Genomic DNA, 15,988 nt, shown 5'->3' on the forward strand with positions numbered 1-15,988 from the left:
GAGCTAATCATTTGAATCAGGCGTGTTGGGGAAAGAAAACCGGAAAAGACGCGGGATGCCGGCCCTCCAGGACTGGAGTTCCACACCTATGCATTAGTTTGTCATATTTTGCAACTATAACAGAGCGAAAAGTTCCTTTGAAAAGAAAAATGCCTTTTTTACGACAAGTTTTACAATTACTGTACATAAGATGCTGAATTTTGCATTTTTTGTTTTTACAGCTTCCGTCTTTTTTTTTTTGAAACTCAAGACGGCGTACGGAATAAGCACGGAGCGGAAGCGGACTTAAAACGGGGAAAGAACGCACGCGGCAAGGGCGCTTTTTTTAAAAACCATTCCTTTTTAATGATGGGGTGAAAACGGGGGGTTGGGGTGGGGGTGGGTGGGGGCTAGTCGGCCTCGGCGATCTCCACCTCCATGGTCTGGACGGCCTCGGGCGCCTCGTCCAGCTTGCCGGCCCGCTGCGCCAGCACGTAGTTGACCACCCGCATGATGCCGCTGTCGGACAGCGTGGCGGCCTCGGCCGCCTGCACGGCCTGCACCGCCTCCACCGTCTCCTCGGTGATCAGCACCGTCTCGATCTCCTCGGCGGCGGCGGGCGCGGCGGCGGCGTCGCGGGCCAGCCGCAGCTCGGGCGGCAGGTCGCCGGCCAGGATGCTGACGGCGTGCTCCACCTGCGTGCCCTGGTTGTGGAACTGCAGCGTGTCCTTCTCCAGCATGATCTTGCAGGGCAGGCTCTCGGCGTGGTACTTGCTCATGTGCTTGCGCAGCGTGCGGGCGTCGATGTGCGCCTCGTTGCAGTGCGGGCACACGTAGGGCCGCTCGCCCGTGTGCGTGCGCACGTGCCGCTTCAGCGAGCGGGCGTCGGCCCAGGCCACGCCGCAGGTCACGCACTCGAAGGGCTTCACGCCTGCGCGGGACCGAGGGTCGGGTCAGCGCGTGCCGTGGTCTTCCCCGCCACCTTTTCACCCTCGTGCGCTATCCCCTCCCTTTTTCGGCCGTCCTAAACGCCGCGCTTTAGCCGGGAGGCGGCCCGTGTCGAAATTTCAGCCCCTTTGGACAAAATCTGGCACATTTTCTCTCATTTTCCTGCCCGAGGCTTAACTAAGAGGTTGTGCCATGTCGAGCTTTGAAATATCCTCGGCGTCTGGGTGAAATTTCAGCTCCCTCCCTTAAAAGGAAATATAAATATGGCATTTTGACCATTATTGGTGTCATTTCCCTCTGCGTCATTCTTGCAAGTATTTTAGCCGACGGATGACACACTGCTAAGAGGTTGTGCCGTCTCGAACTTTGAAACGTCAGCATCGGGGTGAAATTTCAGCTCCCTTTGGACAAAATGTGGCATTTTGGCACATTTGCTGTCATTTTCTTCCGCGGCGCACTCCTGCTCGAGGCTTGACTAAGAGGTTGTGCCATGTCGAACTTTGAAATATCGTCAGCCTCTGGGTGAAATTTCAGCTCCCTCCCTTTAAAGGACTGGACAAAATATGGCATTTTGACCATTTTTGGTGTCATTTTCTTCCGCGTCATTCCTGCAAGTATTTTAGCCGACGGATGACACACCGCTAAGAGGTTGTGCCATGTCGAACTTGGAAACGTCAGGGTGAAATTTCAGCTCCCTCTCAGCTCTTTTTTCAATGCTTTCCCTTTGAAGTGAAATGTTTTCGATTGCAAAGATCAAAGGATCGGCCAAGGATACTGCACAAGGGTTAAAAGTGGTTGTTTTCAAATGGGTTCAAAAAATTCGGTTTCAAATTGGACTTTCAAAACAAGCGAAACGGAGTAGGGATACAAATCAGGCGTTACGGTCTCGCGGAAGGCCCGGAAAATGGAGTAATGGCTTCATTTTTAGGATTTGAAACCAGAGTTTAAAATTAAGGTATCTAGTTAGTGGAGGGTTAGGGTTTGGAGGCTTTGAAAACCAGAAATAGGATTTGAAACTTTCTAAGTAGGTCGGTCAGGCTTCGAGTTTTGATGTTGTGGTTATTTTTGGAATTAGGGTTTCAAGGAAAAATTGGTTCGGTTTTTCAAAAAGTTTCAAATCGGGTTCTGGGTTCGGATTCGAAAGAAAGGTGTGATTACGCTTTCTAATCACTTTCAAGCAAAGTTAAGGTTTGAAATGCAGGCGCGGCGCTGACCTTGGTGGTTGTTGATGTGGCGCCTGTACTCTCGAAGCTGCGTGAACTTCCTGCCGCAGTGCTCGCACTCCCGCTCCAGGTTCTGCTTGACGCGGCCCTTCTTGCCGTGCGTGGCCTTCTTCACGTGGCGCCGGAACAACGCCTTCTCGAAAAACTCCTTGCCGCACACGTTGCACCTGATTTTCAAAACGGGCTCGCTGCTTCAAATGTTCAAAATTTGGATTTCGTTTTAGGAGCTACCAGGAGATAAGTGAGACATTTACAGCAAACGCGCTTTCTGTGAGAATTTCTTTTCAAATGGAGAGCAAATCAATTAGAAATTGAAGCAACTTTGTGCTAAATTCTGTTCTGGTGGAAGCCTTTATTTTGTCAGCCATCCCTTTTTTAAGTGCCGCAAGTACCTGATACTTTAAAGTTAAAAAAAAAAGCTAAATAAGATGACCGTGCATTCAGGTATCAGTAAATGCTGATACGCTGATACAGCCTCTGTAAGTACCTGACCCTTTAAAGGGAAAGTCGAGTCAAAAATGTTTCTTAGAAAGGCTAAATTAAATGACTAACCCTTCAAGTATCTGTGACTGGTATCGACAGCCTCTGTGAGTATCTGATCCTTCAAAGGGGAAGTCAAACTGATTTCTTAGAAAGGCTAAATACCATGACTATCCCTTCAAGTATCTGTGGCATGTATTCACACAAAAAAGGCAAAGTCAAGTCAAAAATATTACTTAGAAAAGCTAAATTAAATGATTATCCTTTCAAGTATCCGTGACTGATATCAACGGCCTCTGTGAGTATCTGATCCTTTATAGGGAAAGTCAAGTCAAAAATGTTTCTTAGAAATGCTAAGATCCTTTCAAGTATCTGTGACCGGTATCGACAGCCTCTGTGAGAATCTGATCCATTAAAGGGGAAGTCAAGTCAAGTCAAAAATGTTTCTTAGAAAGGCTAAATTAAATGACTCAAGTCAAGTACAAAATGTTACTTAGAAAGGCTAAGATCCTTTCAAGTATCTGGGACTGGTATCGACGGCCTTTGTGAGTATCCAATCCTTTAAAGGGGAAGTCAAGTCAAAAATGTTTCTTAGAAAGGCTAAGATCCTTTCAAATATCTGTGACTGGTATCGACAGCCTCTGTGAGTATCTGATCCATTAAAGGGGAAGTCAAGTCAAGTCAAAAAAGTTACTTAGAAAGGCTAAATTGAATGACTAGGCTCTGAAGTATCTGGGACTGGTATCGGCGGCCTTTGTGAGTATCCGATCATTTATAGGGGAAGTCAAGTCAAAAATGTTTCTTAGAAAAGCCGAATAAAGTGACTATACTTTCAGATATCTGTGGCCGGTATCGACGCCGGTGTACTTGAAAGAAGTTAGGGCAAAATTTTGAGTATATTCAATGCGCTGCCATTGATCTAAAGACGGCGTTTCGATATTCCATAATTTAGTCGGTGAAAAGTTTGACTTCCCGTTGGGAGAGAACGCAGCCGCCGGCGGCCCGACCGAGATCCGAACGAGCGACGGAAGGCGGGCTCGGGACGCGGGCTCACTTGTACGGCTCGGCCACGCTGTGCGACTTGACGTGCGAGTACCAGTCCTTCTTCCAGCTGTAGCACTTGCCGCACGTCTGGCACCGGAAGGGTTTGAGGCCCATGTGCTTGTTCATGTGCTGCTGGAGGTCCCGGGCCTCGTAGAAGCGCTTGTCGCAACTGCCGAGAGAGGAAGGGGCGGGCGCGGTCAGCGGGGAACGGCGCGGGAACGGCGCGGCGCGGCGCGGCGCGACGGCGCCGCTCACTGGGCACACGCGTAGGGGCGAACGTCCGGCTTGGGCTTGTGCTTCTTCAGGTGCTTGCTCAAGGCCGAGGCTCGGTGGAACGTCGCTCCGCACGTGTTGCACAGGTACTTGGATTCGCCTGCGGGGCAAAAGAAAAAAAAAAAAGGGTCTTCAGTGTTTCTAAAATAGTGGGGGCACAAGGCCATGTGAAGTGTAATTGTGATAAAATAAGCATTGGCCTTTTTTTCAGGCATTTTGATGCACTCTGTTATTTTTTTCAGTTTTAGACTAAGCTGTAACCTATAATGCTGTAAAAAGTAGTTAACGGTTTAAAGTTAACTCATATTGATTTTGTGTTAAGATTAAAAATGGTACAGTTGGGGGTTTCTCTTTCCTGGGGGTGGGGATTTGCAAAATATAATTGAGAAGCACTGCTTTAACCCGTATAAATGCTGTCAAAAAGTGGTTAACAGTTGTTGAATGTGTTTTATTTGTCGCTTTTTCCTTGTGCTAGGATACAGTTTGGGGTATACTTATACAACTTTTATCGATAATAATATTATATATGGTTGGCGTGGCAAGTGGGGGGGAGGGGGGGGTTTCCTTGGGGAGATTTGCATAACTGAGAAGTACTGCTAAACACATGCTCATTTTTTTCAGTCTATTTCGATGTTTGTTTGTTTTTTTAAGGAAAAATGACTTCACAGTCATTCCGTCCCTCGGAGAGAAACACTTTTTGTGAATATTTTAAAATCCACAGTCACAATACTTTACTGTAAATGAAGAAAATATGTTACTCGAATATGACAGTACTTTTCCGGCAACCGAACCGACGGAATTTTACTGTAAAAAGGGCGTTTTTTTTCAGCGTATAGATATCCCTTTTTAAAGCCTAAAAAGGAAGGACTAAATGAAAGCTTCCAAAATTCAGAGCGCTAACAACGTCCCGAGGCGGAAGCGGCGGCGGCGACCTGTGTGCAGGCTGGTGTGCTCCTCCATGCTGCGCTTGCTGACGAAGGACTTGTGGCAGTACTGGCACTGGAACTGCTTGGTGACGTCGTGGAGCGCCCGGTGCATCTTCAGGCTGTGCTTGTGGGCGAAGGCCTTGCCGCACACCTTGCAGGCGTGCGGGCGCACCCCCGTGTGGTGCAGCATGTGGATGCGCAGCGAGTAGAGCTTGGGCAGCGTCTTGCCGCAGATGTCGCACACGAACTCGCGCCTGGCCGCCGGCCCCGCCGACCTGGGGCCCTCGGCCGACTGCGGGGGCGCCGATTTGGAGGCGGGCGCCCGTTGCCCGCGCTGCTGCTTGTGGCGGGCCAGGTGGGCGCGCAGGGAGGCGGCGTACTGGAAATCTTTGCTACATAGCTGCGACACACACACACACACACAGAATATTTGCTTCAAACCGTGTGTAGGCGAGGAATTGGGGCGTGCTTGGCTTTCAAACTGGCCATGAGGTTTTATTTTGAAGTAGGGATTTAAGGTTTAAGGTTTGAAGTAAAGGTTTCAAATTGGGGTTGAGGGTTCGAAGTCAAGCTTTAATTTTGAAATAGGGCTCCAAATGAAGGTTACAAATGTGGGCAAAGGTGACAAATCAAGGTTTCAAGACAGAGTGAGGGTTCGAGTTAAGTTTTCAATCTCTGGTTCAGGTTTTAGTGTTTTAAACTCAGGTTAGGGCTTGAAAGGGTTCCAAGTTGGCATGTCAATTATGAGTTCTTTTCAAATTGGGCTTTTAAGTAAGGGTGAGGGTTTTAAGTAAAGGGTTCTAGCCGGGGTTAGGATTCAATATTGGGTTAGGGTTTCAATATCTGGTTTATGTTTTAATTTAAGGTTTCAAGTTATGATTGTTTGGGTTCCAAGTAAGGTTACTTTCAAGGAAAGGCTATCAGGTAAGGGGTTCGTTAAAGATTTCAATCTTAGGTTAGGGTTTCAAGTCAATATTGTATGACAAGCTCTGAGATGTCAATTTTGGATTAGAGCTCCAAATTAAAGATTTAAAATAGGATTAGGGTGTCAATATCAAGTTTAGACTTTCAAATTTGGATTCAAATCTTCAGTTTCAAGTTCAAGTTTTAAGACAGGGTTCAGAGTTAAGGCGTCAATTTTGAGTTACAGTTTCAATGTATGGATTCAATCCTGGGTTAGGATTTCAAGTTAAGTCTTTAATCTCGGGTTAGGGTTTGGAGTAGAGCTTGAAAGTAAGATTTTGGGTTTCTAGTTAAGGTGTCAATCTCGGATTCGTGTTTGAAGTTGGGTTTTGTGTTGAAGACAAGATTTTTATCTTTCAAATGAGCAATGCAAGGGCAGGGTCGGGTTTTGGAATAAGAGGCCGACGTTGGGTTCAAATTCCAATCCAAAACGTAGGTGCGCACTGTACTTACGTGGCACATGTATCCGCGACTTTTCTCGTGCTTCATGCTGTGCATGATGAGAGCGTAGCGGCGCGGGAAGGACAAGCCGCACTCCAGGCACGTGTGTTTCCCCTCGGCGGCATCCTCCGCCGGGACCTGGCCACTCGCGTCCGGGTCCGCCGCCGCCGCCGCCACGGCGGCCAGCTCCGCGGAGTAAGCGTCTTCGGCCGGAGCCGACTCCGAGCCGTCTGGTTCCCGTTGCTCTTCTGCTCCAGGTTCTCCTACCGCCAGGTTCTCCTCGAGCTGCTTGGGAGGCCGCCCCCTCTTCAAGGGCCTTTGAGCCACCTAAACAATATTTTTTTAAAGCGGATCGTTCTTTTTTTTTCATCCTCGTGAACTTGTTTTCTGAACGGAAAGAGTAAGCAAAGACGAGTACCTTCGGGGAGGGGGTCCCGCGGGGGGGCGCGGCAGCGGCGGCGCCCTTCCCTTCCGCGTCGTCGTCCAGGCCCATGTGGAGGCGAGCGTAACCGCCCTCGCCGATGGAGCGCTGTCGCAGTCGGCGTTGGTTGGGGTCGCTCGCCGTTTCCCGCTTGTCGCCCTCGGCCGACGCTTCGGCGTCTCGCTCCTCGTCCTCCAGCGGCGGCGGAAAGGCCTCCATCTCCGCATCCTTCTTCACCTTGGCGGGACGCCCCCGTTTTCGTTTGACGGGCGCCGGAGTCACGGGTTGGGCGGCCGGCTCCGGCGCATCTGCGGCCAATTGGGTCTGAAGCTCAACCACGGGAAGCATATTAACTCGGGCGGGTTTCTCTTGCGCCGCTTCCATGTTTAAGAGAAAGGTCTCCGCCCCGTCGGGCTGCTCGATGGCCAGACACGCCGACACCACCGCCAGGGACTCGGTAGCGCCCGCCTGGCCGCTGTGGGTGACCACCGTCATGGTTTCCCCCTCCGCGCCCATGAGGGCGGCCTGGTGCGCGATCAGCGTCAGGGTCTCGCCGCCCTCCACCCCCTCGGCCGTGACCGCCACCGGCCGCTCGGTGCCGTCGGGCGCCACGATGGCGAAAGACTCCCCCGCCACGCCGATGCCGGCTTGGGTGACCACGGCGCTGCCGTCGCTCTGTATGGTCACGGTGTAAGCGCCCGCCTCGTCGGCGGCGGATTCCGCCGCCTGTTGGGCCGAAAGGGTTTGGGCGTCCTCGTGATGGTACACCACCAGCCTCTGCTCCTCCACCTGCCTGTGCACCGACTCGCAGATCTGCAACACCTCGGGCATTAGGAGGTGACGCGCCAAGTTGGCGATCTCGGCCATGACGTTGAAGTTGAACGTCAGCGTGGACGTGTAGGCGAACTCCAGCAATGGCAGGAAGCTGTCTTTGATGAACCCTGCGAGAAGAAAAGGGGCGCCGTATTAACCCTTTGAGCGCCGTTGACATGAAATGACGTCAAAGGGAACAGGAATCAAATAAAAACAAACTTTTTTCGCGAGGAACGTATTAAGTCTTTCATTTTATTTTGTAGTTTCTGTTTACGTGGTCCTGAAGCACAATTTTTGTAAGGCTTCAGAGCTCCGTCAAGATGTTTCAAAAAGGCCGGGAGGAAAATATCCTCTCTAATTCGGTGCACAAATTTCATCTCCGACCACCGACGCGAGACCCAACTCACCGGAGAGGTCGACCACGGCCTCGTGCGTGGATGCGGCTCCCTTCTCGAAGAATAGCTCGTTGAAGTACTCGCTGCTTGCCGCCAGTACCGCCTTGTGGGCCCGGTACTCCTCACCCTCGATCAGCAGCGTGATGTCGCAGAACTGATTGTTGAGGCGCTGCTGGTTGAGCTTGTCCAGCATCGTCTGGCCGTGATTGGACAGGAACCGGTTCACCTCGCCCTTGCTGTTCACCTGGAGGGTAAAAAAAAAAAAACTCACACACTTGCAGTCCTAAAAGGGGGGACAAAATTTGGAACAGGAAGTGTGGAGAAAATATGCTAAACTGCGTTCCTATGGCTAGTGTATAAACCTCAAAAAGAAACTAACATAGCAAGCTAGCATTACTTACATAAACCACCTGATGCTTATCTGAAATCTTCGCCGACTTGGACCGGCTTCTACTAGAAACCTCTGTGGAGAAGAGACCATCGTCGGTCTCTTCTCCTTCCTCTTCCTCCTCCTCTTCTTCATAATCTTCATCGTCGTCGTCTTCTCTCGAGGCTGTCTTGCGTTTCCTGGGCCTGAAGGCGCGGCCACCCGAGCCGTCATCCGCGCCGCGGCGAGCGGTGCATGTAACGCACTCTCGGATGTGATCCTTAACGTGCTTCAGAATACCTAAAATGGAAGATGACAACCAGAGGTTCACTCACAAATTGTGAATTCGTCAGATTGATGCCTTTGATCGCCGTGTTTGAATCTTTGTTTTGGGGCGCAATGAGCTAAGTTGCGGCCGGTCGGCTAGAATCGGCACAGGCCCTGATTTCAACCATTTACAAAAAATATTAATCCATGTCAGCCAGTTGAGCAGCGGTTTTCAAATGGTAGGCACGTGAAGATACTTGAGGGAGCACGTGAGATTTTAGCATTGTTTCTGCAGTAAATGCTTCTTTTCAAACTGAGAGTAAAGTAGAAGGAACATGACACAAATTACTACAAGGCCTTGTATGACTTTACGTTCTATACAAGGTGCGTCATTAGTGACGCAAGTTTTCGATAGGCGGACGAGAAATAAACAGATTAAAAATTTTGGCTTGGTGACGGAGAGTACGTCTGCCTCAGACTTCAGGGACCCAAGTTCCAATCCAGCTGGCTCTAGCCTTCCTGTGTGGAGTTTGCACGTTCTCCCCAAGCCCCCATGGATTTTCTATGAACACTCCAAAAAGATGCATAGCAGGTGAATTGGACGTAATAAATTTTCTTTAGGTGTGATTGGGTGCATGACTGGGGTTTCGCCTCTGCGTGCCCTGTGATTGGCTAGCAACCAGCTCGGGGATAGGCACCAGCGAGCCTGCGAGCCTTGTGAGCATAAGCGGCTCTAGAAATTTGACGGCTGGAGTTAAATCTAAAAGCTCCGTCTCTGACCACTAGAGGCCGCCAAATAGCAGGTGTACGTCACAGTAAAAGGAAGGGAACGTTTGATGACAAACACTTCCTCCCTCGCATATTCGCCGATTTTAACCCGACCACAAGGCTTTGTCCCGCGGCCGCCGCGAGTCTCACCTCTCCACCAGTACTTCTGCGAGATGCTCTCCCAGGTGAGCTGCTGGTTGAGGTGCGCCCCTCCTTCGATGACGTGCATCTGCTCGATCAGTTCCTTCCTGCGCTCGTCCCGCAGCACCACCTCCAGCTCGGTGAACACATCCTGACCCTTTAGCCGCCGCTGGTAGTACAAGGTGCCGCCGCGGACCACGTAGCAGGTCGCCGCTTTGCGGATCTTGCGCTTGGTGTTGCCCGGCGTGCCCGGCGCGTACGGTTCCCGCTCGTCTGTCAAATAGCGAATGATGGCCAAGTAGCTCTCCTTGCACGACATTCTGTTCGGCCCTCTCGCTCGCTTCAACGCGAGGCGCAATCGCGAAAAGTCGACTCCTCCTCAAACGCGCTTTTGGGACGTTAAAACATTTTTACGCGCAAGTTTCAAGTTGAAATTAAGCCATGCTGAGTATTTTCGAATGTTTTTGTTAAGGTGGAACGGCAGTTTATCGACGCCAGAGTAGACGTGCCCGAACAGACAAAATGGCTGCTGCACAACCGGATGTTGCGTATTTGATAGCGGAAGTTCGCCCGGGAATGGTAAAAACATATTCGCCCGCTAGAAAGCGCTGTAGTTAAACTTTTCACTAAATGGACTCTTTCAATGCTAAGTGTAAAGTATAACATGTACAGCAACAATTACATATTTAAAGGTCTGTTTATTATTAAAGCACATTACAATCTGCATTGTTTAGTCCAAAACACATCAGAGCGGGCGAATCGAGTCGAGTCGGCATGTTGACGTGGATCACAATTTGCCCATGTGTCCTTAGTAAACACACACGATCATGGTTTAGATTTACATAAACAAATAGAAATAAAGACAAAGTAACCCTCTCAAGGGTGCAGATAACTCACTTCTCCTCACACTTGACCCTTTGACCTTTGAAGCGCTTCAGAAGTAGATTTCCGCTGACCACAAAGTGCGTTCAATATCAATTGTTACATAGTTTATTTTTCATTGATTTAATGAAGCAAATTATCCACTGCGATCATTGAAAACATAACCTGGCCTTCCGATTACAAATAAAACACGTCAGGTTCGTTTGACTAAATTGTTAGCATCATTTGCAGAAAATATTAAGGTAAATTCTGACACGGAAGATTAAATTGTCCTGGCAAAAAAAAACTAAGTTTGTCCTAGTCTTACATGTGTACAAAACACATGGTGTTGTATGTCAATAAAAGAGGAAATCATCTGATGATTAACATCATTTGTTCATTAAATTGTCAATATTTTTAAAACGCTGATTCATCTGTATTTGATGTTCACACAAACATGTTTTAAACATTCACAAAAGCACATTCTTATTTCCGTTTTATATTCGAAATTTCCATGTGTGACTTCATTCCACCTCTGTCATATAAAGATCAATTTTATTTTGGGCATTTGTGTGTGTGTTTTTTTTTAATCCATCCTAACATCAAGAGTTTTTGTTATCTATTTTGTGCACGGTTTTTCATTCTCCTGGGTGTCATTTCCTCTCCATTGTTCAGATCCCTCTGAATTTATTTTGATGCTACTGAAAGATGTTCCTCTCTAAAAACAGGAAGGTCTTCTCTTTCTCTCACTGAGTCGGACAGCTTTGAATAAATCTGGACGATGTAACCATTCTGTACAAAAAATCTTTTTTTTTGGTCATTGTACTGAATACACACGCACACGTACATTTATGTATTAGTGTATTAGCGACTCGTGATCTCACTGTACTGATTACACTTTCCTCAAATAATTCCATAACATTCTTATTTTAAAAAAAAAACAACATCATTTTCCTTATAGGAACCATAAGAAAAAGTAACAACAGACCACATTTGACTTTATGAATTCATTAATTCTATGCAGCTATAGTGCATCTACATACTGTCTTTGCAAAGGTAATATTATACTAACCCAACGTGTCAGGGACATGTGTCCCACAGGAATCCATTTTAGACATGGGTGCTGTTTATTTAATTTAAGCGGTCAGGCTTTGTCAAGGTTGAGTCAAGGTTCTCATGGCCAAGCAATGATTAGGCCCAAGAGGCACTACCAATGGAAATCAGATTTGACATTAACGGTGGCCCATATGTTGTGCTAGCTAGCTACTAACTAACTGGCAAACTATATTTACACATCATTAATCTGAATTTTGTGTGTCTGTTTTGTTTGTATAATTAGCTAACAGTATACTGTAGCTAAGCTTTCTAACTAAGCTAGTTCCATCGTGTTTGCATAATTGGCTAACAGTCTAGCTAGCTAACTACCTAGTTACATTTACCCATCAACTACATACAGTATAAATCTGAACTTTGCTTGTATACATTAATTAGCTAGCACACTAACTAGCCAAATAAGCGCATTTACCCTATGTAAAATGTCAATTATGTAAAAAAATGTGTGTAATGAGCTAGACCAACTAACTAATATGAAGATTCGAATTTTGTTTGCATTTTTATTTAGCTAACAATCTAGCCAGCGAACTAACTATCCCACCAACTAATTGGGCATTCCAAATTTGAATTTGTTTGTCAACAACAAATGTTGGTAAATGTGGTATTGTGTTTAGACAATTGGATAATTTGCTAACTAACTAGCTAACAGCTAGCTTAGCTGAGCTTAATTGCCTTTCTACGCAAAAAAAGAACTGTGTGTATATTCCAAAAATGTCATTTTTTTTTAAATTTTACTTTTAAAGGTCATTTTTTACAAGAAATTTGTAGGTTGAATTCCGAACTGTAGCATTCAAGCAGTATTCCGTGCGTCCACGTTCGCCTCAACCTGTTATAAATACTGTTGCTTTGCCGTGCGCGTCGGCCATCCTTGAGCTGCTTCATCAATCACGTCCTCTAATGGCTTTCAGCGCCAGCTGGAAGGCACTAACAAATATCTGTCCAACGACCCTGCCTCGGGGCCCAGATAATGGCGTCGGCCTGAAGGACGGAAGCGGGCCGGGTTATCTTTTTATTGTGTGCTGCGCTGTGCTGCGCGGCCAAGGCCGAGCGATACGCGTCTGGCGACGGCCCTCCCTGGTGCTTCTTCTTCTGCCGCTGCAGTACTTTTCCATGACACACTGCTGGTGGCACCATGAGAGAGAGACAGTGTGCGGACGTGAGAAAGAGCCTCTGTGGTGTTGATCTTGTCTCATGTGCAGGGATTGTGGCGTGCTGCCGGGCTAGCGAGGGGGGAAAGCAAGCAACACGACATTTTACCGTGCGCTGCTAATGTTTTAATGACTGCGTAGGGCACATAATCCTAAAACGTGTTTCTCCATATATTTTAGGGTGTTTGCTTAGGGACAATTCAATGTCCACCAAACTATTTGGTGTAGGCCCAAGAAGATTCATACTATTTTACCAAAAAACGTACCTTACCGTTTAACAAGTTAATTTTGAAGCTGATCTTGGCCGACTGGTTTGACTCCTCATGACATTAACAACAGCGTTGTTCTGAACTAAACTGCTAGTTATGCTAATTAAGGATGCTAAAAAATACACCTTCGTTATGCTCAGATTATACCATGCAGTGCTCATTGCTAGCTATTAGCAGCGGCTCAAACGTTAGCCGCTAGTAGCGGCTAGCAGCCATCAATCCTCCATGTAGGTCGATGAGAGTCATCGAATAACTTTTAGCAACAAAAGTATGTAACGATAAAAGAATGACAAAAGCAGTTTAATAGATGAAAATGACTCATATGACACAGTTGCCGTTCCTACTGATCACTTTTGGTGTTTCAGCTGGCGAAAATGCTGGAATCATCGACCAAACCGGTAGAGATTTGTTTGTTGTGTCTTCTGTATTCTTAATAACCAAGAAAAAAATATATACTGTATATGTGAATACCTGATCAATAGAATTTTCAGTGTGGAATATTATACAATCGATACCTGCAGTCCGAAGGTAAATAAAGCGTACTAGAAGTGTACAGCCTTTAAATAGAGAACTAGGAATGGCCCTTTTTTCTCTCCCTGTCATTTTAGGAGAAAAAACACAAGTGAGATGGGAATGTCCGCTCTTCTGGGGAATCTCAGGAGGGAGCTCCGCGCTAGTGTTTACACACTACCCTCGTGATGTCCAACTTGGGGTGTCGGGTAATATCACGGTGGAGATTTAGGGTTAAGAATAATAATAATAAAAGCTATCCTCGGGGCATTGTGGGAACCAGGGCGGCGTAAGGTGAGCCGGGTTGCTCCTCTGGTTCCCAGCCTTCGCGTTCGGGCCACAAAAGCTTCATTCTTACACGTCTGGTACGGGGCCTCGGTCTTTGCTTGGCTACGTGAGTTGCAAAGTACGGGGCCGGTGTACAAGTAGCCTAAAACGAAATAAACACTCAAACAACTTTCCTCGGGCATCGCCGTGTACGGCGGCGGTGGGAAAAGCGAAATGAGGCGGCGGTGAAGGGGTGAAAGGTGAAAGCAGTCAGCGTGAAAGCGATGCGCTGCCGTTAATCTGAGAGCCGAGCCGGGCTCTGACAGTATTGTGTGCACACAAAACAAAAGCTCTTCTCGCACCGTCAAGCGTGTGCTCCTGTCTGAAATCTAACTGTTGATGTGCTACACACCGAGCACGGACTGAATTAGACTTGTTATTTACGTTGGTGTAACTAGTTGACACACTATTCTATATATTTTTTTGTCAGTATTTTTTTGTCATATTACTAGTGGCAAGCTTCAGTGCATCAGAACAATGTTAGTTAGCCGGTTAGCTAGTTTGTTATGTAGCTAAGACACAAATTTTGTCTTTGTTTCCTAGTTTATTTCCAGTTCGTTGCATAGTTGGTCTATTTTTTTTTTATTCTGGTTTTTATTCGTATTGTTTATATGTTCAATAAATCAAATCAATTAGTTACCTTTCTAGTTCGTTATGCTTCGAGTTAGCTTGGAAGTTGGCAGTATTACGCAAATTTTGAGCCAAGGCTTTTCTACTCAAGCGGTTCAAAATTTTTATTTATTTTTTTATTTATTTTAGTTTCAGGAGCTGGCTACTTAATAGATCAGTAGGTAGTAGCTAGCTCGTTCAGTGGCTAGCAAGGTATTTAGTGTATTACAAAATTAGCAGGATTACACAAAAATACACAGCTAACAAATTTCCTTCAGAGCTGTTAGGTTAGTTGGTGCATCAATTTTCTGATTTGTTACTTAGTTAGCGTGTTCTTTGTTACTTTGCGAGTGATTACTGTACTTAAAACCAGTTGGGGTGCGGACCAAGCAGTCAAATATGTTGTAATTAGCTATCCATCTAGTTAGCTGGGAAGTTAGCAGTTTTACACAAATTCTGAGCCAAGACCTTTCTTCTAAAGTGATTGATGAGTTTTTATTTGTTCAAGTAGCTGGCTAATTAGTGGGTTCCTTAAGGCGCTAGCTCAGTGGTCGGCAAGTTATTTAGTTAGGAAGCTATTTTTCGTGTTAAAACGTTAGCAGGGTTACACAAAAATATATATTTCCTTCATTAGTTAGTTAGTGCACCACTTTTCTGATTTGTTACTTAGTTAGCTTGTTCTTTGATTACTTTGCGAGTGATTACTTCAAACCAGTTGGGGTACGATGTGTCGTACTCGCCGCAGTATGCGTGACAATGAGATCTTACTGTTATCTTCAGGAACGGTTCAATATTTTTGGAAATTAAAGTGGAAACGTTTCGCCTTGGTGTGGGTCCTCTGCTGCTTTGACTTTGTAATCGAGCCAATGAAAAAAATAGCTGGTTTGAATATGAAATGTCAACAGAGAATGCCAGCTTGGCACGTGCTAAGACACGTCGCGCAGGAACACGTCGAAACGTTCCCAGTGATCACAATGGAGTGCGTGGGATATATGGGAGGGACGGCACAGGAACGTGTGCCAGCCTGCGAGTGTGCGTTTGTGTGTGCATGAGTGGGCGCTGAGAAGGTTAATAAAGGTGAAGTGTGTTCTCGTCTCTAACATCATTTGCAGTCTTGTGCTGATGCTAATGTCATTTGGAGAAATACAAGAGTCCTCTTTACTCTTCAAGAGTCACTTTGGGACTCCAGCTGTGGACACAAATGTTTCATTTAAGCCCAAAGCTACATGATGTGTGTTTGTATTTTTGTGTCTCTTTGGCCATATTTACACATCAAAAAGGGCGGGAACCGGTAGGTAGCCCCCAAATGCTCATAAAGGATCCAGTCTTTTTTTTTTTTAAAGAATTCCTTGATCTGCCCAACACATGCAAATCCGCAACACTGGAAATACTGAACCAGTTAACAAAGAAAACCGCTAAGTGACTTGACAGTTTACCCCCGATTTTCCTCAAGATATGATCATTGTATTTTTACATCTTCCTGTTAACTACATAACGACAGTTTAAAACCTTAATTATGTATATTTGTGTCATACTGCCAGCTAGATAACTGACTGGCTAGCTATCTGATTAACTAGCTGGCTAGCTAACGGATCAACAGACTAACTCCCTAGCTAGCTAACTAACCCGCTAACTAAGTAACTAACTGCATCCAAAAACCCCAAAACACTTCCTCCGGGTTGCAGCAAAATGTAGCGAATTC

The 15,988-nt window shown here is 46.5% G+C and overlaps 1 protein-coding gene across 1 annotated transcript; it reads right to left on the reverse strand.

The window, feature by feature from the left end:
* Positions 1 to 327: 327 nt before the first annotated feature.
* On the reverse strand, positions 328 to 9,970 carry zbtb11 (zinc finger and BTB domain containing 11). Its single transcript, XM_088426499.1, has 10 exons — positions 9,459 to 9,970; positions 8,308 to 8,573; positions 7,919 to 8,150; positions 6,696 to 7,639; positions 6,290 to 6,604; positions 4,880 to 5,273; positions 3,930 to 4,047; positions 3,685 to 3,843; positions 2,142 to 2,317; positions 328 to 910 (listed from the first exon to the last, which is right to left on the reverse strand). The coding sequence occupies exons 1-10, from the start codon at positions 9,766 to 9,768 to the stop codon at positions 390 to 392; spliced, it is 3,435 nt and encodes a 1,144-aa protein (XP_088282625.1). The 5' UTR covers positions 9,769 to 9,970; the 3' UTR covers positions 328 to 389.
* Between the last annotated feature and the right edge of the window lie 6,018 nt (positions 9,971 to 15,988).

The sequence above is a fragment of the Hippichthys cyanospilos genome, chromosome 10, assembly GCF_059441005.1.
Source record: "Hippichthys cyanospilos isolate Australia breed blue-spotted pipefish chromosome 10, RoL_Hcya_1.0, whole genome shotgun sequence".
In the NCBI taxonomy this organism is placed as follows: domain Eukaryota; kingdom Metazoa; phylum Chordata; class Actinopteri; order Syngnathiformes; family Syngnathidae; genus Hippichthys; species Hippichthys cyanospilos.